The sequence below is a fragment of the Geotrypetes seraphini genome, chromosome 3 (genome assembly GCF_902459505.1).
Source record: "Geotrypetes seraphini chromosome 3, aGeoSer1.1, whole genome shotgun sequence".
Taxonomy (NCBI): Eukaryota; Metazoa; Chordata; class Amphibia; order Gymnophiona; family Dermophiidae; genus Geotrypetes; species Geotrypetes seraphini.
The window spans coordinates 407768384-407790441 of NC_047086.1; the positions used below are offsets into that span (position 1 = coordinate 407768384).

General features: G+C 49.1%; 1 protein-coding gene across 4 annotated transcripts in view; it reads left to right on the plus strand.

Annotated features, from left to right (window-relative positions):
- LBR (lamin B receptor) overlaps positions 1–22058 on the plus strand; it is a 236878-nt gene that overhangs the window by 12799 nt on the left and 202021 nt on the right. For all 4 annotated transcript variants that reach the window (XM_033936778.1, XM_033936777.1, XM_033936780.1 and 1 more), the window contains exon 2: positions 19238–19417. In XM_033936778.1, coding sequence (XP_033792669.1) covers positions 19238–19417 — 180 coding nt within the window. The remainder of the gene's footprint in view (positions 1–19237; positions 19418–22058) is intronic.

The following is a 22058-nucleotide window of genomic DNA, read 5'->3' on the forward strand; positions in this document are numbered from 1 at the left end:
AACTCTGGATGGGGGGTTGGGGGTGAGTGGGGGTGTTTTTTCTTATAGCTAACTTGGAGTGCTACTTTTTTGAATGTTTTAGTTTTCTGTGTTATCTTGTTGACTCCAATAAAAATTATTTGACTATAATTTGTTATATGTTGGTTGTACCAAGACCTTCCTGAATCATCTACAATTGCTGCAAAATGCAGCAGCCAGAATGATCTCCCAATTTTATGAAAGCTTCACTGTGCACTCTGTTTGAGCCTATTGTACATTTAAGATACATACCATGAGTTTCATGGAATGACTCCTTTCTATCTTCCTGAATTAAGATTGTCAATGTCAACAATCATCAAAGAATTTATTACTCTTGTATCCATCTATTTATCGCAGGACAAGCAGGCAGCATATTCTTGACTGATGGGTGACGGCACCGACGGAGCCCCGGTATGGACAATTTTAGAGTGATTGCACTCTAAGAACTTGGAAAGTTCTAATAGGCCGCACCGCGCACGCGCGAGTGCCTTCCCGCCCAACAGAGACGCGCGGTCCCCAGTTTCTTAGTTTCCGCGGAGCTAAGAAGACGCGTCCTTTTCAACGGCTGTTGAAAAGATTTTTTTGTATCCTTCTCGCTTGCGTAAACCCTGTTAGGAAATACTTTTTCCTTTTTCTCTTTTATTCTTGTTTGTTTAAAAAAAAAAAAAAACTTTGTTTTTTTCGGTTCGCCCCGGCGGGGCCTGTTGCCACCATCGAGGCCTCGGCCTTTGATTTGGCAGAAGCCGTTTTCACGTTCATGCCCTCCCAACCCGGGTTTAAGAAGTGCCAGCGGTGTGCACAGCCCATTTCTCTCACCGATCTGCACAACTGGTGCTTACAGTGCCTGGGTCCAGACCATCGGGCGTCCACCTGCACCCGCTGTGCCACTTTAAAAAAGAGAACTTTGAAAAACCGTCAAATCCAACAACGGTTATTATTTGGTGCCGATATGTCTGATCCTGCGGCACCGGCACCGACATCGGCCCCGTCTCAGTCGGCACCCACCTCGTCGACACCGCGCCGGCGTCGCATCCTTCAGGTAAGCCGGCTAAGAAGCCTTCCCCGCTGGAGCGTCCTCCGGTCTCAGTAGCAGCGAGCCCAGTCCTGTCGACCTCGAGGCGCCCGCGGAAGCGCTCCGCCCCGATTGAGGTAAGCCCCTCGACCTCGTGTTCCTCCTCTTCAGAGCGTCGAGCGGCACCGCAGGTACCGCAGAAGAAAAAAGCGGTACCGGTGCCTTCGCTGGACGAGCGTATTGCTGCCATCCTGCAGGTGCAACTCAAGGAGCAGTTGCAACAGCTCCTTCCCGTGCTATTGACACCGAGCCTTCCAGTCCCGGTCCGGTCTGAGCCACCGGTACCGTCAGTGGAGCAGCCTCTTTTATCTGCATCCACTTTGTCGGTACCGGTACATTCTGCTTCCTCAGTATCCATGCCGATCTTAGCACCGGAACCGAGGTCCTTACACCAGGCTGTGCAAACTTCGGCACCGATACAGCCCTTAACATCTCCCGATACCGCTTCTCTAAGGTCGGGTAAGTCGACACACAAAACTCGACACCTGGAACCTTCCACACCGGAGTCCCGGGATCGCAGCTTCCAAGTTAGGGATCCTGATCTGTGGGGTGACTCCGAATAGCCTCTTCTCTCTGAGGGGGAGTGTTCATCGGCTGACGAGGATCCTTCTGTTTTAGATCCGTCCTCTAAGCCAGATGCAACCTCTTTCACCTCATTTCTGAAAGAGATGTGTGAATCTCTCTCTATTCCCTTGGAGGCTGAGTCCAAAAAATCCAAAGCGTTCCTTGATGCACTGGATTTTGACCAGCCTCCAAGGGAATTTCTGAAATTACCCCTCCACGATATCTTGAGAGAGACTTTTTACAAGAATCTGGAGACACCTTTGACCATCCCAGGAGCCCCTAGTAAATTGGACTCTTTATATAAAGTCATCCCCATTCCTGGCTTTGACAAACCGCAACTCCCACATGAGTCTCTCTTAGTGGAATCCACACTAAAAAAATCCACGGGAGCTAGTGTGTATGCCTCAGTCCCTCCTGGCAGAGAAGGTAAGGCCATGGATAAATTTGGCAAGAGGTTGTATCAGAATGCGATGTTGGCTAACAGGTCAGGGAATTATGCCTTTCATTTTTCTTTTTATCTAAAGCATCTCATTCAAAATCTGACTGCTTTTGAAAAGTACCTCCCTGACCGCAAGAGATCTGCGTTTCGCCAAACTTCTTCATCTCTCCTACAGCTTCGCAAATTCATTGTCCGGTCGATCTACGACACATTTGAACTGACCTCTCGAGCCACGGCCATGTCGGTTGCCATGCGTCGTCTGGCATGGCTCAGAGTCTCAGAACTTGATGTCAACCATCAAGATCGACTAGCTAATGCGCCTTGCTTAGGCGATGAGCTCTTTGGAGAATCCATGGACTCCACTACACAAAAACTCTCTGCCCATGAGACTAGGTGGGATACTCTCCTCAAAACTAAAAAGAAGACCCCACCTACCAGGCCTTTTAGGCAGCAATCGGCCTACCAACGCCGCTATGTGGCTCGTCCTTTGCCACCGGCTCCTCAACAGCCTAGACGTCAGCGCCAACAACAACGGCAAACTCCTAGGCCAGCACAGCAACAACAGGTAAAGCCTCCTCCACCACAAAAGTCTACCCAACCCTTTTGACTTGATTCTCCAGGGCATAGCCAGTGTTTTACCATCTGCCCATCTTCCACGACCCATAGGAGGACGTCTTGCTTTTTACATCAGTTGTTGGGAAATCATCACCTCGGATCAGTGGGTCCTCAACAACATCCGCCACGGCTATTCTCTCAACTTCCAGACTCTTCCTACCCAAAGTCTGCCAAGAGAGTCTGCTTTGAACACTCCTCAGTCTTCCCTCCTTCTTCAAGAGGTTCAATCCCTCCTCCTTCTGAACGCCATAGAGGAAGTTCCTCTAGATCAAAAGGGGCAGGGATTTTACTCCCGTTATTTTCTGGTCCCCAGAAAAACAGGAGATCTCAGACCCATCCTAGATCTTCGCAATCTCAACAAATGCTTGGTCAAGGAGAAATTCAGGATGCTCTCTTTGGCCACTCTTTACTCTCTTCTCACTCAAGGCGACTGGCTATGCTCCCTTGATCTCAAAGAGGCATATACTCACATACCGGTCAATCTGGCCTCCAGACAGTACCTCCGCTTCAAGGTCAATCATTGTCATTACCAATACAAGGTGCTGCCCTTCAGTCTTGCCTCCTCTCCAAGAGTGTTCACCAAATGTCTGATTGTGGTGGCTGCCTTTCTACGCTCTCACCACCTTCAGGTCTTTCCTTACCTGGACGACTGGTTAATCAAGGCCACTTCTTCTCAGACAGTGCTCCTGGCCACCAACCAAACCATCCTGTTTCTACAACTTCTGGGGTTCGAGATCAATCTACCCAAATCTCATCTCATCCCCACTCAACGACTTCAATTCATTGGAGCGGTGCTGGACACAGTCCTCGTGAGAGCATTCCTGCCGTCCAACCGTCTTCAAACTCTTCAATCTCTATGTCAGCAGGTGCTTCAACATCGTTCCATCCCTGCTAAGCAAATGATGATACTTTTGGTTCACATGGCCTCGACAGTTCATGTCACACCCTTCGCACGTCTTCACCTGCGCACTCCTCAATGGACCCTAGCTACCCAGTGGTCCCAAGCGACGGATCCTTGCTCACGACACATATTTGTGACATCATCTCTTCGTCAGTCTCTACAATGGTGGTTGATGAGAAGAAGGGAGCCAGGGCACGAGGCAAACCTCGGCAGCGTTTTGTTTTGTTCTTCCTTACAGGAGCAGAGAGGCAGAGGGGAAGGCAGGAGGAAGCAGCCAGAGCAGGCTGTTAGACCGGGGTCGCGGCGAGAGTTAGCTCCGCCCACCCCCACCCGCGTCAGAGGTTGCATCGGGCCCGGGCTCCCCCTTTAAGAAGAAGGGAGCCAGGGCACGAGGCAAACCTCGGCAGCGTTTTGTTTTGTTTTGTTCTTCCTTACAGGAGCGGAGAGGCAGAGGGGAAGGCAGGAGGAAGCAGCCAGAGCAGGCTGTTAGACCGGGGTTGCGGCGAGAGTTAGCTCCGCCCACCCCCACCCGCGTCAGAGGTTGCATCGGGCCCGGGCTCCCCCTTTAAGAAGAAGGGAGCCAGGGCACGAGGCAAACCTCGGCAGCGTTTTGTTTTGTTCTTCCTTACAGGAGCGGAGAGGCAGAGGGGAAGGCAGGAGGAAGCAGCCAGAGCAGGCTGTTAGACCGGGGTTGCGGCGAGAGTTAGCTCCGCCCACCCCCACCCGCGTCAAAGGTTGCATCGGGCCCGGGCTCCCCCTTTAAGAAGAAGGGAGCCAACGGCGCCCAGCGAAGGCAAGCGGCAAAGGCGCTCGCCTTAGCGAGAGCGCCTTTGCGAAGGAGCCTTGAGAAGGAGCCCAGACAGCAGCAGCAGCAGCAAAATTCTTTTTTTTCTCTCTCATTACTCTCGTCTCTCTCTACCCTTTCAGCTAGCTGCACGCCAGACACCACTCATACACACCGAGGAACCAAAGGAGCAGGGAAAAAGAAATGGAGGCTGCAGGAACCCAGCGGAGCTACCCAGTGTACTGCATCGAGTGTCATATGTATGACTACCTCCCCTCCGGGAGGCAGGCGTACATATGCGGTCGATGTCAGGAACTGGATAGCCTGAGGAAGGAGGTCGGGAGACTGCAGGCCAGGGTCCAGGAGCTGGAAGGACTGTGCACCTTAGAGGAACCGTGCTGGACAACGGAGGATACCACCGGAGAGAGTCACGTCACGGAGCAAGTAAGAGAGCTCGAGAAATTCATCGAGGAGGCCTGCAGGATGGTGGCGGCTCAGGACAAACAGCACATCGGAGTGGAACCAACAATTGGACAGAATCCACCAGACGCCATGAGAGTAGGACCTTGCGGAGGAGCTGGACAGACAGAGGAGATAGTGACACAACAGAACCCAGAGGAAAATCCAGCAGATCGCGACACGGACCTGAAACCAGAGAGACAACCAAGGAAGGGGAAGTCTGCAATTGTAATGGGAGACTCAATCCTGAGAGAAGTGGACAGTCACATAGCAGGAGGGAGAGAGGACCGACTAGTGACATGTCTCCCGGGAGCGAGAACGAAGGACGTCATTGACAGAATAGAGAGAATCCTGGACGGAGCTGAAACAGAGGAGACAGCGGTGATAATCCACGTTGGAACCAACGACATCAGCAGGAGGAGCTACAACAGGACTACACTAACTGAGCAGTTCAGGATCCTGGGGAGGAAACTGAAGCTGAGGACAAGGAGGATAGCCTTCTCAGAGATCCTGCCAGTACCGAGGGCAGATGCTAAGAGACAGACCGAGCTGCAAGCAGTAAACGGTTGGCTGAGGAGATGGTGCGAAGAGGAGGGTTTCCACTTTGTATGGAACTGGACAACCTTTTGGGGGAAGAACAAGCTCTACAGGAGGGACGGACTGCACCTGAGCACGGCTAGGACGAGGTTGCTGGCACGCAACGTCCAGAGCAGCATAGACTTGGCTTTAAACTGAGGAGAAGGGGAAAGCCGACAGTCGACCTGACCTCGACACATCGGACCAAAGTATCAAACAAGGATACTGAACCAGAAATTTGTAAAAGAGGGCTCGGGACTGAGAGGGAACTTTTGGGAAAAGGACACAAGGACGCAATGCAGGGAGCCAATGCACAAACGAACCTAGCAAGCAGAATTAAGAGAGAACAACAGGAGCCAGAGGGTCATCCAAACATGGGGGAGCAGGCTGAGGACAACATAGACACACCGCAGGATGGGGATGAACACAACAAAGCTCGGGGGCTGGCAACCCATGAGAAGGTTGGCAGGGGCGCCAACCACGAGGAAAACCAGCGGAAAAGGCAAACAACCAGGACTTAAATTGCCTATACACTAATGCTAGGAGCCTAAGAGCCAAAATGGGAGAACTAGAAGTCATAGCCAGTACAAAGGACCTGGACATAATAGGAGTCACAGAAACGTGGTGGACTGACGACAACAAATGGGATGTGGCCATACCAGGGTACAAACTCTACAGGAGGGACAGGACACACAAGAAGGGTGGAGGAATAGCGCTTTATATAAAGGACTCCATACCTTCAACCAGGATAGAAACAACAGTAAGGGCGGACGACTTGGAATCACTATGGATTAAGCTACCTGGAGGAGCTGGAGCAGACATAAAATTGGGCCTGTACTATCGCCCACCTGGACAACCGGAAGCACTCGACCAGGACCTGGAGGCTGAGCTGAGGCAGATATGCAAAAGCGGAAGCGTGATGGTGATGGGAGACTTCAACTACCCTGGGATAGACTGGAGTATTGGACACTCAAACTGCACAAGGGAGACCAAATTCCTGGAAACCACGAGGGACTGTTTCATGGAACAGCTGGTCACGGAACCAACACGGGGGGATGCAACTCTCGACCTAATCCTCAATGGGCTAGAGGGACCTGCAAAGGAGGTGGCGGTGCTAGAACCCCTAGGAAACAGCGATCACAACATGATCCAGTGCAAGCTGGAAATTGGACCATCAAAGGTGAAAAGATCCACAGCGACAGCACTCAACTTCAAAAAAGGGAATTATGATGGCATGAGGAAATTGGTGGGAAAGAAACTCAACGGTAGCGCAAGGAAGATGGAGTCTGTAGAAAAAGCCTGGTCCCTACTCAAGGGCACGGTGCAAGAGGCACAGAACCTGTACATCCCCAGATTCAGGAAGGGGTGCAAAAAAAACCGAACAAAAAACCCAGCGTGGATAACAACTGCAGTGAAAAAGGCGATAAGTGACAAGAAAGCATCGTTCAAAAAATGGAAAAAGGACCAAACAAAGGACAACCAAAAGGAGCACAAAGAACACCAAAGGGAGTGTCACCGTGTGGTTAGAAAAGCTAAAAGAGAATATGAGGAGAGACTGGCGGGGGAAGCAACAAACTTCAAATCGTTCTTCAGATATGTGAAGGGGAAGCAACCGGCAAGGGAAGAAGTGGGGCCATTGGATGATGGAGACAAAAAAGGAGTGGTAAAAGAGGAAAAAGAGATAGCAGACAGGTTAAATAAGTTCTTCACGTCAGTCTTCACGAGGGAGGACACATCCAATATTCCGGAACCGGAGGACATCGTAAATGGGGATCGGGATGAAAAGCTGGTCCAACTAGAGGTAAGCCAAGAGGATGTCCTCAGGCAGATAGACAGACTAAAGAGCGACAAATCGCCAGGTCCGGACGGCATTCACCCAAGGGTACTCAAGGAACTAAGGAACGTAATAGCAGAGCCACTTCGCCAAATATGTAACCTATCCTTAAAAACTGGAGAGATCCCGGAGGATTGGAAAATTGCAAATGTCACACCCATCTTCAAGAAGGGTTCAAGGGGGGACCCGGGGAACTACAGGCCGGTGAGCTTGACCTCGGTCCCGGGAAAAATGATGGAAGCACTGATTAAGGACAGTATCTGTGAACACATAGAAAACAATGGACAGCTAAAGTCGAGCCAGCACGGCTTCTGCAAGGGTAGGTCATGCCTCACAAACTTATTGTACTTCTTTGAGGGGGTAAACAGACAGGTGGATAAAGGGGAATCCATTGACATCATTTACCTTGACTTTCAAAAAGCCTTTGACAAGGTACCGCACGAAAGACTGCTTAAAAAGCTGTGGAGACACGGGGTGCAAGGGGAGGTCCACCGATGGATCAAAAACTGGCTGGCAGACAGGAAACAGAGGGTTGGAGTGAAGGGCCATTACTCAGACTGGCATGGGGTCATGAGCGGAGTTCCGCAGGGGTCGGTGCTGGGACCGCTCCTGTTCAATATATTTATTAATGACCTGGAGGCGGGAACAAATTGCGAAGTTATTAAATTTGCGGATGACACCAAACTCTGCCGCAGGGTTGAAACCATGGAAGACTGCGAAGATCTGCAAAGGGACCTAACGACGCTAGAAGAATGGGCCAAAAAATGGCAAATGAACTTTAACGTAGGGAAATGCAAGGTCATGCATGTAGGGAAAAAGAACCCGATGTTCAGCTACAAAATGGGAGGATCACTGCTAAGTAACCTTGAAAGAGACCTGGGAGTGATGGTGGACACGTCTTTGAAGGCGTCGGCACAGTGCGCCACAGCCTCAAGAAAAGCAAACAAAATGTTGGGTATCATTAAGAAGGGTATCACGACCAGGATAAAGGAGGTCATCCTGCCACTGTATCGTGCAATGGTGCGACCGCATCTGGAGTACTGTGTCCAGTATTGGTCGCCGTACCTCAAAAAGGACATGGCGGTACTTGAGGGAGTCCAGAGAAGAGCAACTAAACTGATAAGAGGTATAGAAAACCTCTCATATACTGACAGACTGAAAAAGCTGGGGCTGTTCTCCCTGGAAAAGCGGAGACTTAGAGGAGACATGATAGAAACCTTCAAGATCCTGAAGGGTATAGAAAAAGTAGACAGGGACAGATTTTTCAGATTATGGGGAACCACAAGTACAAGGGGGCACTCGGAAAAATTAAAAGGAGACAGGTTTAAAACAAATGCCAGAAAGTTCTTTTTCACCCAGAGGGTGGTGGACACATGGAACGCGCTTCCGGAGGCTGTGATAGGCCGGAGCACGTTACAAGGCTTCAAAGAAGGTTTGGATAGGTTCCTAGAGGATAAAGGAATTGAGGGGTACAGATAAGAGTAGCGGTAGGTTATAGGGATAGTCTGGGACCATTGCTCAGGCAATGGGCCTGATGGGCCGCCGCGGGAGCGGACCGCTGGGCGAGATGGACCTCTGGTCTGCCTCAGCGGAGGCAACTTCTTATGTTCTTATGTCCTCAAATCTCTCCAGAGGTCTTCTGTTCCATCTACCTCCTCATCAACTTGTCATCACCACCGACGCCTCCCCTTATGCCTGGGGGGCTCATTTGAACGAGTTCCAAACTCAAGGACTTTGGACAGCCCAGGAAATGAAGCATCACATCAATTTCCTGGAACTCAGAGCGATGTTTTATGCCCTCAAGGCCTTCCAACATCGTCTCTTTCCTCAAGTCCTACTACTGTGCACAGACAATCAAGTTGCGATGTACTACATCAACAAGCAGGGTGGGACAGGCTCTCGCCTCTTGTGCCAGGAAGCCCAGAAGATTTGGGCTTGGGCCACAGATCACCAATTATTCCTGAAAGCTATCTACATTCATGGAGAACAGAATTCCTTAGCGGACAAACTCAGCAGAATTCTCCAGCCTCACGAGTGGACTCTCGATCCTTTAACCACGAACGTCAAAACTGCGAATAAGAAGGGGGAACTGTACTGACCATTTAACCCTACTCTGTGTCTATCTTTTAAGCCTTTTTCAGCTGCCCAGCACCCAGGAGAGGAGCGTGGGAGCCCTTGCTCCGCCCCTCCCCCAGACCGAAACCAGTCTTCGGGAGCATTGAAAAAGGACTCCCCAACGAAGTGCAGCCTTTTTCAGCTGCCCAGCACCCAGGAGAGGAGCGTGGGAGCCCTTGCTCCGCCCCTCCCCCGGACCAAAACCAGTCTTCGGGAGCATTGAAAAAGGATTCCCCAACGAAGTGCAGCCTTTTTCAGCTGCCCAGCACCCAGGAGAGGAGCGTGGGAGCCCTTGCTCCGCCCCTCCCCTGGACCGAAAACAGTCTTCGGGAGCCTTGAAAAAGGACTCCCCAACGGCGTGCAGCCTTTTTCAGCTGCCCAGCACCCAGGAGAGGAGTGTGGGAGCCCTTGCTCCGCCCCTCCCCCAGACCGAAACCAGTCTTCGGGAGCATTGAAAAAGGACTCCCCAACGGCGTGCAGCCTTTTTCAGCTGCCCAGCACCCAGGAGAGGAGCGTGGGAGCCCTTGCTCCGCCCCTCCCCCAGACCGAAACCAGTCTTCGGGAGCATTGAAAAAGGACTCCCCAACGAAGTGCAGCCTTTTTCCACTCCTATTGAGGAAATCTGCAAAGCTGCTACTTGGTCTTCAGTTCATACTTTTACATCTCACTATTGTCTGGATGCATTCTCCAGACGGGATGGACACTTCGGCCAATCTGTTTTGCAAAATTTGTTTTCCTAATGGCCAACCTTCCCTCCATCCCTCTTTTTGTTAGCTTGGAGGTCACCCATCAGTCAAGAATATGCTGCCTGCTTGTCCTGGGATAAAGCACAGTTACTTACCGTAACAGGTGTTATCCAGGCACAGCAGGCAGATATTCTTGCGTCCCACCCACCTCCCCGGGTTGGCTTCTTAGCTGGCTTATCCTAACTGGGGACCGCGCGCCTCTGTCGGGCGGGAAGGCACTCGCGCGTACGCGGTGCGGCCTACTAGAACGTTCCAAGTTCTTAGAGTGCAATCACTCTAAAATTGTCCGTACCGGGGCTCCGTCGGCGCCGTCACCCATCAGTCAAGAATATCTGCCTGCTGTCCCTGGATAACACCTGTTACGGTAAGTAACTGTGCTTTATAAAACATTTAAGAATTTTTTTTTTTACATCCTATTTTTTTCCAGATCTTAGATTGGATCAGGATTATATGAGCTTTAGAAAACAGCTGAAAACTTATCTGAATGATATCTGGAAATGTAATAAATTTTTGATTTTAGTAATTTAATTGATGTATTTCCCAGAAATTACCGGTACCTGGTCTTTGACTTATTCTAAACCACAGTGAACCATTTATTTGGTACTTGTAGTAGAATTTTATGCTGTATTGTACAGTAGAATCTCAGTTAGCCGGTATTCAAATAACCAGCAAAAAATTGTCTCCCATGCTCCTAAGACAATGTGCAAAGTGATGCTTCTGACCTGATAACCTTCCATCCCAAAGGTATCAGAAACAGCCACTAATCTCCCTCCCTCCCTGAAGCTGTAGAGCCAGTCCTGACAACGCTCTCCCTCCCTAAAGCAGCAGAGTTGGTCCTAACAACACTCCTTCCTCTCTCACTCACCCGACACTAGCGGCAGGCAGCGAGCAGAGGAAGCGCCAGTAAAAAGGCAGCTTCTGGCCAGCCCTGGCAGGGCCTTTACTCTGCTGTGTCACTTCCGATGAGGCAGAAGGGAAGAAGATGCTGCAGTCCCTTCTAAGTCTTCATCTGTGGGTAAGTCTCCTGTTTCTCCTTCAGGTACCCTTCTAAGAAGCCTCCAGAGTCTCAGGCATCCCAGGCCGTGCCTACGGTCCTGCCAGCCTCTACGAGACCTCCAGCTAAGCGTGCCTCCAAACATAGGGAATACTCATCCTCGAGGTCGCCCTCTTTGGAGCGCACTGCTGCACCTTAGAGACCTGATCTTTTCTTCTCGGTGCCCATGTTCGAGGACATGTTGAAAGCCATTTTGACCACTCAGATTTCCTCAGTCATGGCTCAACTTCTCCTGACCTCGACCCTGCTTCCTATGAGTCAGCCTGAGCCTCCTGTTGAAGCATCTCGAAGCAAGCCTCGAAAGTATCGTCGCTTTTCATCCAGTGACTCTTCGCCTCCTCTTGGGGCAGTCTCCTGAACCTCAATCGAGGCATCTTGCTTCCAAGCGGAGTCAGGAGTCTTCTCTCAAGCAAAAAGGCTCTCCTCCTCCCACTACTGAGTCTTCTATGCCTCGTTTATCAAAGGCCGTCGAGACTCCTTCAAAAGTTAAACATAAGTCTTGGTCTCGCAAAGCTTCATCCAGGTTGAAGACTCCTCCATCGAGACTGCCTACAAGGGAGCTTTCTCCTCCTGCCTTGACCCACTCTGTTCCTCTGACCCCAGGAACTTCACCATCGAGGCTTCTCAAGCGAAAACACTCTCTGACTCCTCCTATCACAGGTAGTGGAGCTTCCTCAGTGACCATGGTGCTGGACTCTGAGCCTTCTTCTCAATATTCCAAAGAGGCTTCTCCATCCTATTCTGCGGCTCCTAGGTCTTGCTCTTCTTCTCCTGAGGAACCGTCTACCTCCAAATCTGCCTAATTTGCGAGATTTGTCTTTGATATGGGGAAAGCTCTTCAGCTAGATCTCCACTCTGACTCTAAGTACACTCCTGAGTACTTAGCCGACACGGAGTTACCTCATCCACCCAAGGAGACCTTGAGGCTTCCCATGACTCCTGTCTTAAAACAAACTTTCCTTAGGAATATGGAAACTCCTTACTCTATTACGGCCATACCTTCTAAACTGGAATCCAGGTATCGCACCGTCCCTTGTAAGGGATTTGAGAAATCCCAATTATCTCACCAGTTCTTGGTTGTGGAATCTTCATTAAAGAAAGCTCAACCATCTAAGATCTACGCTGTGGTCCCTCCAGGCAGGGAGGACCATACCATGGACAAGTTTGGCCGTAGGCTATATCAGAATTCCATGATGGCCAATAGAACTCTCAACTACAATTACATTTTCACTGCTTATTTTAATCACTTCCTCAAAATAATGCCTAAGTTTTTCCCAGCTCTTGAAGAGCTGTGTCTTCCTGAGTTCAAACAAATTATTCGTACTCTGTCACAACTTCGACTCTTCATGCTATAAGCCACGTACGATGCCTTTGAGCTCTCATCCAGAGTTTCTGCCTTTGCGGTGGCTATGCGTCGCCTCGCTTGGCTCCGTATTGTGGATATGGACCCTAATTTACAGGATCATCAAGCGAACTTGCCTTGCCAAGGGACTGAACTTTTTGATGATTCCATCGAGGCTGCTACAAAGCGTCTCTATGAACATGAGCGCTCTTTTGCCTGGCCTTATAAGCCTCCACCACGTAGTTATCCTCAAAAAATGATGCCAGCTTTCTCCAGGCCCCCACCTAGACGTCCGCCTCAGCAGCAAAGAAAACAAACCTCAGATTCCTGCTGCGGCTAAACCAGTTGTCTTTTTGACATTCTCAGTCTGAGCATACCAACCATCCTTCATCAGACTTCTCTGCTGCCCATTGGAGGTCGACTTCACCATTTTTATCACCAGTGGGAGCTGATCACCTCAGATCTCTGGGTTCTCAACATCCTTCGGGAGGGATACTCACTTCATTTTCTTCAAATACCTCCAGTTATCCCAGGACAAGCAGGTAGGTATTCTCACATATGGGTGACATCATCGACGGAGCCTGGATGTGGACGCCTCACAAGTAGATTTGCTTGAAGAAACTCGGTTTCGAGTCGCCCGCACTGCGCATGCACGAGTACCTTCACGTCCAGCGCAGGGCACGTCTCCTCAGTTTTCCGCGGAGCCGAGAAATCCGTCTTTGACTCTCTGCGTTTAACTTCGTTCCTTTGTGCCTTCTCTGAACCGCGGTTTGTATTTTTTTCTTCACAAATCGCTGTTCTTTTATTTCTTTTATTTTTGGTAACAAAAAAAATTTTTTTTTCTTCTTCCGTATGTTTTTCGGGACAGGCCGCTCGGCCACAGCCCGAGGGCTTCGATCTTGCGGCGGCTATTTTTACTTCTATGTCCCGGCCTACTACGGGCTTCAAGAGGTGTAGCAAGTGTCAGCGTGTGATCTCTCTTATGGACCCTCACGGATGCTACCTCAAGTGCCTTGGGCCGAAACATCATCCTAGGTCGTGCCTGCCTTGCCAAACACTTCAACCTCGTGCTTTCAAGCATCGCTGTCTTTTGGTGGACAAGCTCTTCGAGATGGAGTCTTCTACTGATCCCTCGACTTCGAAGGCGTCCTCGGCCTCAACTCATACCGAGGCTCCTCCTGCGCCTACTGCTTCCACTTCGAACCTCATCAAACCTTCGTCGTTTGCAGCGGCTCTTTCTTCAACGTCGTCTGCTGTATCTTCCCCTGTTTCCTCAGGTCAGATAGCTCAGCAGTCAGTTCCACCGGTAGTGATTAAAGTGTCTAAGACTCCCAGGTCAAAGCACACTCATACTACCTCGAAGGAACCTCCAGCCAAGGCAGGTGGTCCTGTTTCAGACGCGGATCCATCCTTGCCGGCTTCTTTCCAGACCATGTTAGAGAAGCAGTTTATTCAGTTCCTTACTAACATGGGACCCAAACTGCTTCCTCTTATCCAGCCTGGGCATTCAGCAGACTCCCGCGAGGTTGAGCCGCTTCCTTTGCCTCAGTCTGACCTTCCACACTCTTTGTAGGGAGCAGAGTCTCTGCGAGTGTCTGGTCTGGCATCCAAGCACGTGAAGCAAGGAGCAGGTTCTTTGCGAGTGCCTCGACGAGAATCCTCACACTCCATACAAGGAGCAGAGTCTTTGGGAGTGCATCGAGGTTCCTCCACCAAGCCTCTGGAGCTTCAATCTACTGCCTCTAGTCCTGTTCATACATTGGCATCGGCTGCCCTCGTCTCTGAGGCAAAGTCTCCTCGATCCTCGAGATCTGGTTCCAAACACAGTTCTCACCAACGTTCGAGGCCTTCATTGAGGCATCCTTCCAGGCATAGTTCTTCTTCTCACGACAGACCATCTTCATCAAAGCCTCGATCTACTCCAACCTCGACCAGACCACCGACTCCTCGCTCGAGGTCTCTGATGCCGGACTCGAGGATATCCCAGTTTCGATTGCCTCGTTCAAGTCACCAGGTTCCTTTGATGCCTTTTTCCCTGCCGAAGCTTCATCTTCAACACAGGCTGCCTTGACATCTTCAAGTCCTTCTCGAGGCAAAGCATTGGCAGATCAGCTATCTTGTCTTTCCTGCGTCAGATGGCTGTAGACTTGGATATTCAATTAGATACTGGCTCCAAATACTCTAAGGAGTATCTAGAAGTCATGCATCTTCCTCAACCTCCGGCAGAGTCTCTTAAGCTTCCACTTCATAAGCTTTTGAATCTGACTTTTGGTCATTGCTTGGAAACACCTTTTTCCATATCAGCTGTTCCAGGAAAATTGGACTCTAGGTATAAGACTGCACATCGCAAAAGGTTTGACAACTCTCAGTTATCTCATCAATCCCTGCTCGTCGAGTCCTCCTTGAAGAAGTCCCATCCTTCCAAGGTTTACGCCACCGTCCCTCCTGGAAGGGAAGGGAAAACTATAGACAAATTCGGACGTCGCATCTATCAGAATGCTATGATGGCCTCTAAAGTCCTCAATTATAATTTTCAATTCATCACTTACTTTGAATTCCTTATTTCTCTACTTCCAAAGTTTTTGAATTATATGGATACCCAAATGCATTTTGAGTTTCAGGAAGTCATTGCTTCTTTATCTCAACTACGTCTGCATCTCCTCCAGTCATCTTATAATGCCTTCGAGTTATCTGCCTGAGCGGTTGCTTGCTCTGTAGCTATGCGTCGTCTTGCCTGGCTTCGTACCATCGACATGGACCCTAATCTTCAAGACCGCTTGGCTAACATTCTTTGTGAGGGCAACGACCTCTTCTATGAATCCATCGACGCAGCCACGAAGAAATTCTCACCATGAAAAATCCTTTGCTTCTATAGTCAGACCTAAGCCAAAGCCAGCTCCTGCCAAACCTGCACGCCTTCTCTTATCTATCAGACGTTTTGCTCCGAAGCCAGCTCCTTATACTCGCCCTCCTCTGAAAAAACAGCAACCTCAGAAGCAACAGAAACCCCAACCTTCTGCTGCACCTAAGGCTTCTCAGCCTTTTTGACTGTTTACAACAGAGCATAACCTCCACCGTTCTGTCTCTGTCTCCTTTTCCCCCTATAGGAGGTTGTCTCCATCATTTTTACAACCGATGGACGATAATTACATCCGACCTCTGGGTGCTTACCATCATCAGGGAAGGATACTCTCTTCATTTCACTCAGGTTCCACCAGAGCTTCCTCCAAGAGAGTATCCTTCCAATCTATCCCAGACCGCCCTTCTTCTTCAGGAAGCTCAAGCTCTGCTTTGTCTCCATGCCATCGAACCAGTTCCCTTGGAACAGCAGAACAGGGGTTTTTACTCCTGTTACCTCCTTGTTCCGAAGAAGACGGACAATCTGCGGCCTATTCTAGATTTCAGGGCTCTCAACAAATTTTTGATCAAAGAAAAATTTTGCATGTTGTCCCTGGCATCCCTTTACCCCTTCTCGAACAGAACGACTGGTTATGCTCTCTGGATCTCAACGAGGCCTACACTCATATTCCCATTCATCCGGCCTCCCGTCAATATCTCAGATTTCGGGTGGGGAATTTACATTATCAATACAGAGTGCTGCCCTTCAGCCTGGCTTCATCTCTCAGAGTGTTCACCAAGTGCCCTGGTAGTGGTAGCAGCAGCTCTAAGGAACCATGGTTTTCAGGTTTTTCCCTACCTAGACGACTGGCTCATCAAACATTCAACATCTCAGGGGGTTATTGTAGCGACCCAACGGACTACCTGGTTCCTACAATGTTTGGGATTCGAAATCAATTTTCCCAAATCCCAACTTTAGCCCTCATAGACTCTACAATTCATCGGAGCTGTTCTGGACACTGTCCAACTCAGAGCATTCCTCCCACAACAACGTCTGGACGCTCTTTTTCAACAGTGTCTTCCCACTCTTCCATCTCAGCGAGACACATGATGGTACTCCTGGGTCACAAGGCCTCCACAGTACACGTGACTCCTTTTGCCAGACTTCACCTCAGAATTCCTCAGTATACCCTGGCATCCCAATGGACGCAGGTTTGCAACCCACTTTCTCGACACATAACAGTCACTCCTTCCTTGAAGCAGTCTCTCCGTTGGTGGATGCTCTCTTCCAATCTCCAGAGGCTTGCTTTTTCAAACGCCCCCCCATCAGAAGGTCCTCACGACAGATTCTTCGACCTACGCTTGGGGCGCTCTTCTCGATGATCTCCGTACACAAGGCCACTGGACCAGTACGGATCGTCAGTGTCACATCAATCTGTTGGAACTCAGAGCGATCCTCAAGGCTCTCCACGCTTTTCAACATCTTCACGACCAGGTAGTCCTCATTCGGACGGACAACCAAGTTGCCATGTATTATGTCAACAAACAGGGAGGGACGGGATCTGCCTCCCTTTGTCAAGAAGCTCTGAATGTTTGGGACTGGGCAATCCGCTACAACACCTTCCTCAAAGCTGTCTATATCCAAGGGGCGAAAAATTGCTTGGCGGAGAACTTGAGTCGTCTTCTGCAACCTTACGAATGGACACTCCATTCCTCGCCTCTTCATCACATTTTTTCACAGTGTGGAATGCCTCAGATAGACCTCTTTGCAGCTCCCCACAACTACAAACTGCCTCAGTTCTGCTCCAGGATATACTCTCCTCATCGCCTCGAGGAAGATGCTTTTCTTCTGGAATGGTCAAATCTCTTCCTATATGCATTCCCTCTATTCCCTCTCATTCTCAAGACTCTGGTCAAGTTGAAGAACGATCATGCCTCCATGATTCTGATTGCTTCTCGGTGGCCGAGACAACCTTGGTACTCCCTTCTACTTCAACTCAGCAGCAGGGAGCCATACTTTCTACCAGTTTTTCCTTCTCTGCTTACACAGAGTCAGGGATCTCTGCTTCATCCCAGCCTGCAGTCTCTACACCTAACAGCTTGGCACCTCTCAACATGACTCCTCTTCAGTTTTCTCAATCTGTAAGAGACGTTTTAGAGGCTTCTAGGAAACCTACCACTAGACAATGCTATCACCAGAAATGGACTAGATTTTCTACATGGTGTTTTTCTCATGATAAGGAGCCCCAACATTCCTCCTTATCTTCTGTTTTGGATTACCTTTTGCACTTATCCACTTCTGGCCTCAAGTCTACATCAATCGAGTCCATCTCAGTGCAATTGCGGCTTTCCATCAGCCTATTGAAGGGAAACCCCTCTCTGCTCATCCAGTGGTTTCCAGATTCATGAAAGGACTTTTCAATGTCAAACCTCCTCTCTAATCGCCTCCTGTGGTTTGGGACCTCAATGTTGTCCTTGCTCAACTGATAAAGCCTCCATTTGAACCAATTGACAAGACTCATGTGAAGTATCTCACTTGGAAAGTGGTGTTTCTCATTGCCCTCACTTCTGCTCGACGTGTCAGTGAGCTGCAAGCCTTAGTTGCTGATCCACCTTTCACTGTATTTCATCATGACAAGGTGGTCCTATGTACTCATACTAAATTCCTCCCTAAAGTAGTATCGGAATTTCATCTCAATCAATCTATTGTTCTTCCAGTGTTCTTTCCGAAGCCTCATTCTCATCCTGGAGAAGTGGCTCTTCATACTCTGGACTGTAAACGTGCTTTGGCCTTCTATTTGGAACGCACCAAACCACACAGAACTGCTTCTCAACTTTTTGTGTCTTTTGAAACATAGAAACAGAAATAGACGGCAGATAAGGGCCACGGCCCGTCTAGTCTGCCCACCCCAAGGACCCTCCCCTACCTTTCTCTGTGAATAGATCCCACGTGTCTGTCCCATTTGGCCTTAAAATCAGGCACGCTGCTGGCCTCAATGACCTGGAGTGGAAGACTATTCCAGTGATCAACTACCCTTTCAGTAAAAAAGAATTTCCTGGTGTCCCCGTGCAGTTTCCTGCCCCTGATTTTCCACGGATGATCCAAATAAGTTGGGACATCCTATCTCTAAGCATACCATCTCCAACTGGAAGGCTGCTTGTATCTCATTCTGCTATGCCCAGGCTGGATTACCCCTACACAGTAGAGTCACAGCCCATAAAGTCAGAGCAATGGCAGCTTTTGTAGCTTTCCTCGGATTTACACCTATTGAGGAGATTTGCAAGGCTGCTACTTGGTCCTCGGTTCATACTTTCACGTCTCACTATTGTCTGGATACTTTCTCCAGACGGGATGGACAGTTTGGCCAAACAGTATTACAAAATTTATTCTCCTAAATTGCCAACACTCCCACCATTCCATTCTGGTTAGCTTGGAGATCACCCATATTTGAGAATAGGATGCCTGCTTGTCCTGGGATAAAGCACAGTTACTTACCATAACAGGTGTTATCCAGGGACAGCAGGCAGCTATTCTCACAACCCACCCACCTCCCCTGGTTGGCTTCTCTGCTAGCTATCTGAACTGAGGAGACACGCCGTACGCTGGGCGGGAAGGCACTCGCGCATGCGCGGTGCGGTCGACTCGAAACTTCGAGTTTCTTCAAGCAAGTCTGCTTGCGAGCTTTCGCATCCGGGCTCCGCTGATGATGTCGCCCATATGTGAGAATAGCTGCCTGCTGTCCCTGGATAACACCTGTTAAGGTAAGTAACTGTGTTATGTGGTCGGAAAAATTTGAGTAGCACACGATTTGGGTTACTGAGAATATTTTGAAGCATTGGAGATTCCGCTTTAACTGACACTCTTTCTCTTTTTCACTAGGAACAACTTCTGAAAATGCCTGGCCAGAAGTTTGCAATTAATGAACTGGTGATGGGTCGTTGGCCAGGGAGTAACCTTTATTATGAAGTGCAAGTAGTGAGTTTTGATAATATCACTGACCACTATACTGTTAAATACAAGGATGGAACTGAGCTTGAACTAAAAGAGAGTGACATTAAGGTAAGCTTTTGCTAGAATAATGCATAGGGAAGCTATCAGAAATGTAAATATGTTTTAAAACTCTTCCACACCATAAAAAATGTAAGACACACTCTTAGTACCAAAATCCATAGCACAACCTTTGCACAAAAATAAGATGTCAAGCCTCAAGATCCCCTTTTATGTTTTATAATCTCTCTAGATGAGGTTTGCTACATCCATAGTACTATCTTGTAGGTTCTCAAATAACCAAATTGTAAATTCTTATGGTCAACTAGCTGTTCAGCAATGTACTCCATCTGACATATACCCAACGGTCTGCACCAGTCCAGACCTGCTAGGCATAACTGCTCCTTTCCAATACCATTCTTAACCGCTATAGAAAAAAAAATCTGACTAGTCTTTCAGACTGTGGCTTTAAGAGGCAGAAGTCTGCTATGAGAATATCTCTTTAAACCTTGTGTTCATCTTGCTAAACCATCATCTGTTGCTTTAGTGACTAATTTTAGTTCTCCATGAATGCTGGGCTTTTTACCCGTTTAAGCCTATAGAACTAGGATGAATAAGTGTTTCAGTAACTGTCCAGATAAGTCAGTACTGACTGGACATCAGTAGAGTGACTTCATGAGTATCGGTAAAAAGGGATGACAGTCTCAGTGACGTTAATTCATCGTGTGGTTTGATTCAGGCTGTCTTGAAATTCTTTTCAGCATTGCTAAGCCTCTTATACATGTTTGAAGGACAGACTTTTTTTGTCTACCGTGTTTAAGAACATAAGAACATAAGCAGTGCCTTCGCCGGGTCAGACCATAGGTCCATCCTGCCCAGCAGTCCGCTCCCCCGGCGGCCCAAACAGGTCACGACCTGTCTGAATCACCAGAAGGGACCCCCTTGCCACCTTGGTTTCCCATTGAGTCCTATCTTCCCATCGAAGTCCTAACCCTCCGGTCTTGCACATGCACGACCTGGTTGGGTTTCTATACTTATTACCTGGTTAACTTTCTATACCTGTGTTACATCCCAGCACCTCTCTCAGTATCCCACGATCCCTTTATCCCTCAGGAATCCGTCCAATCCCTGTTTGAATCCCTGTACCGTACTCTGCCTGATCACTTCCTCCGGTAGCGCATTCCATGTGTCCACGACCCTTTGGGTGAAAAAAAACTTCCTTGCATTTGTTTTGAACCTATCTCCCTTCAGTTTCTCCGAATGCCCCCTCGTACCTGTTGTCCCCTTCAGCCTGAAGAATCTGTCCCTATCCACCCTCTCTATGCCCCTCATGATCCTGAAGGTCTCTATCATATCTCCCCTGAGCCTCCTTTTTTCCAGAGAGAAGAGCCCCAGCCTATCCAACCTCTCGGCGTATGGGCAGTGTTCCAGCCCTCTTACCAGTTTTGTTGCTCTCCTTTGGACTCTCTCAAGTACTGCCATGTCCTTCTTGAGGTACGGCGACCAATATTGAACGCAGTATTCCAGATGTGGACGCACCATCGCTCGATACAATGGCATGATGACTTCCCATGTCCTGGTTGTTATGCCCCTCTTTATGATGCCCAGCATCCTGTTGGCTTTTTTCGAGGCTGCTGCGCACTGCGCAGATGGCTTCAGTGATGCATCCACCAGCACACCCAAGTCTCTCTCTAGACTGCTGTCTCCCAGCAATGTTCCCCCCCAATTTGTAGTTGAACAACGGGTTCTTTTTCCCTATATGCATGACCTTGCATTTTTCCACGTTAAAGCGCATTTGCCATTTGTTTGCCCAGTCTTCCAGCTTGTCCAGGTCCCTTTGCAGGTCCTCACACTCCTCCCTGGATCTAACTCTGCCGCACAGTTTGGTATCGTCTGCAAATTTTATAACCTCGCACTTTGCCTCCTTTTCCAGGTCATTGATAAATATGTTGAAGAGTAACGGCCCCAGCACCGATCCCTGTGGCACACCGCTCGTGACTCCCCGCCAGTCAGAATATTGTCCCTTTACTCCGACCCTCTGCAGTCTACCCGACAACCAGTGCTTGATCCATCTGTGCACATCCCCTCCCACCCCGTGGTTCCACAGCTTCCTAAGCAGCCTTTCATGTGGCACCTTGTCGAAAGCCTTTTGAAAATCGAGGTAAATGATGTCTATGGGTTCCCCATTGTCCACCCGACTACTTATTCCATCAAAGAAGTACAAAAGGTTCGTTAAGTATGACCTTCCCTTACAGAATCCGTGCTGGCTTGTTCTCAGTAGGCCATTTCTCTCGATGTGCTCGCAAATACCATCCTTGATCATAGCTTCCACCATCTTCCCTATAATTGAAGTTTCCCCGAAAATAAGACACCTGAAAATAAGCCCTAGCATGATTTTTGGGGTAGGTCTTAATATAAGCCCTACCCCTGAAAATAAGCCCTAGTTGCTGGCAGTTATGGGGAACTCCTCAGATAGACCTGTTTGTGTCTCCTCTCAATCACAAGCTGCCTCAATTTTGCTCCAGACAGTACTCTCAGCAATGTCTCGAGGCAGATGCATTCCTTCTGGATTGGACGAACAAATTTCTATATGCATTTCCCCCAATCCCTCTCAATCTGAAGACCTTAGTCAAACTTAAGAGAGAATCGGACACCATGATCCTGATAGCTCCTTGGTGGCCCAGACAACCTTGGTTCTCCCTTCTACTTCAGC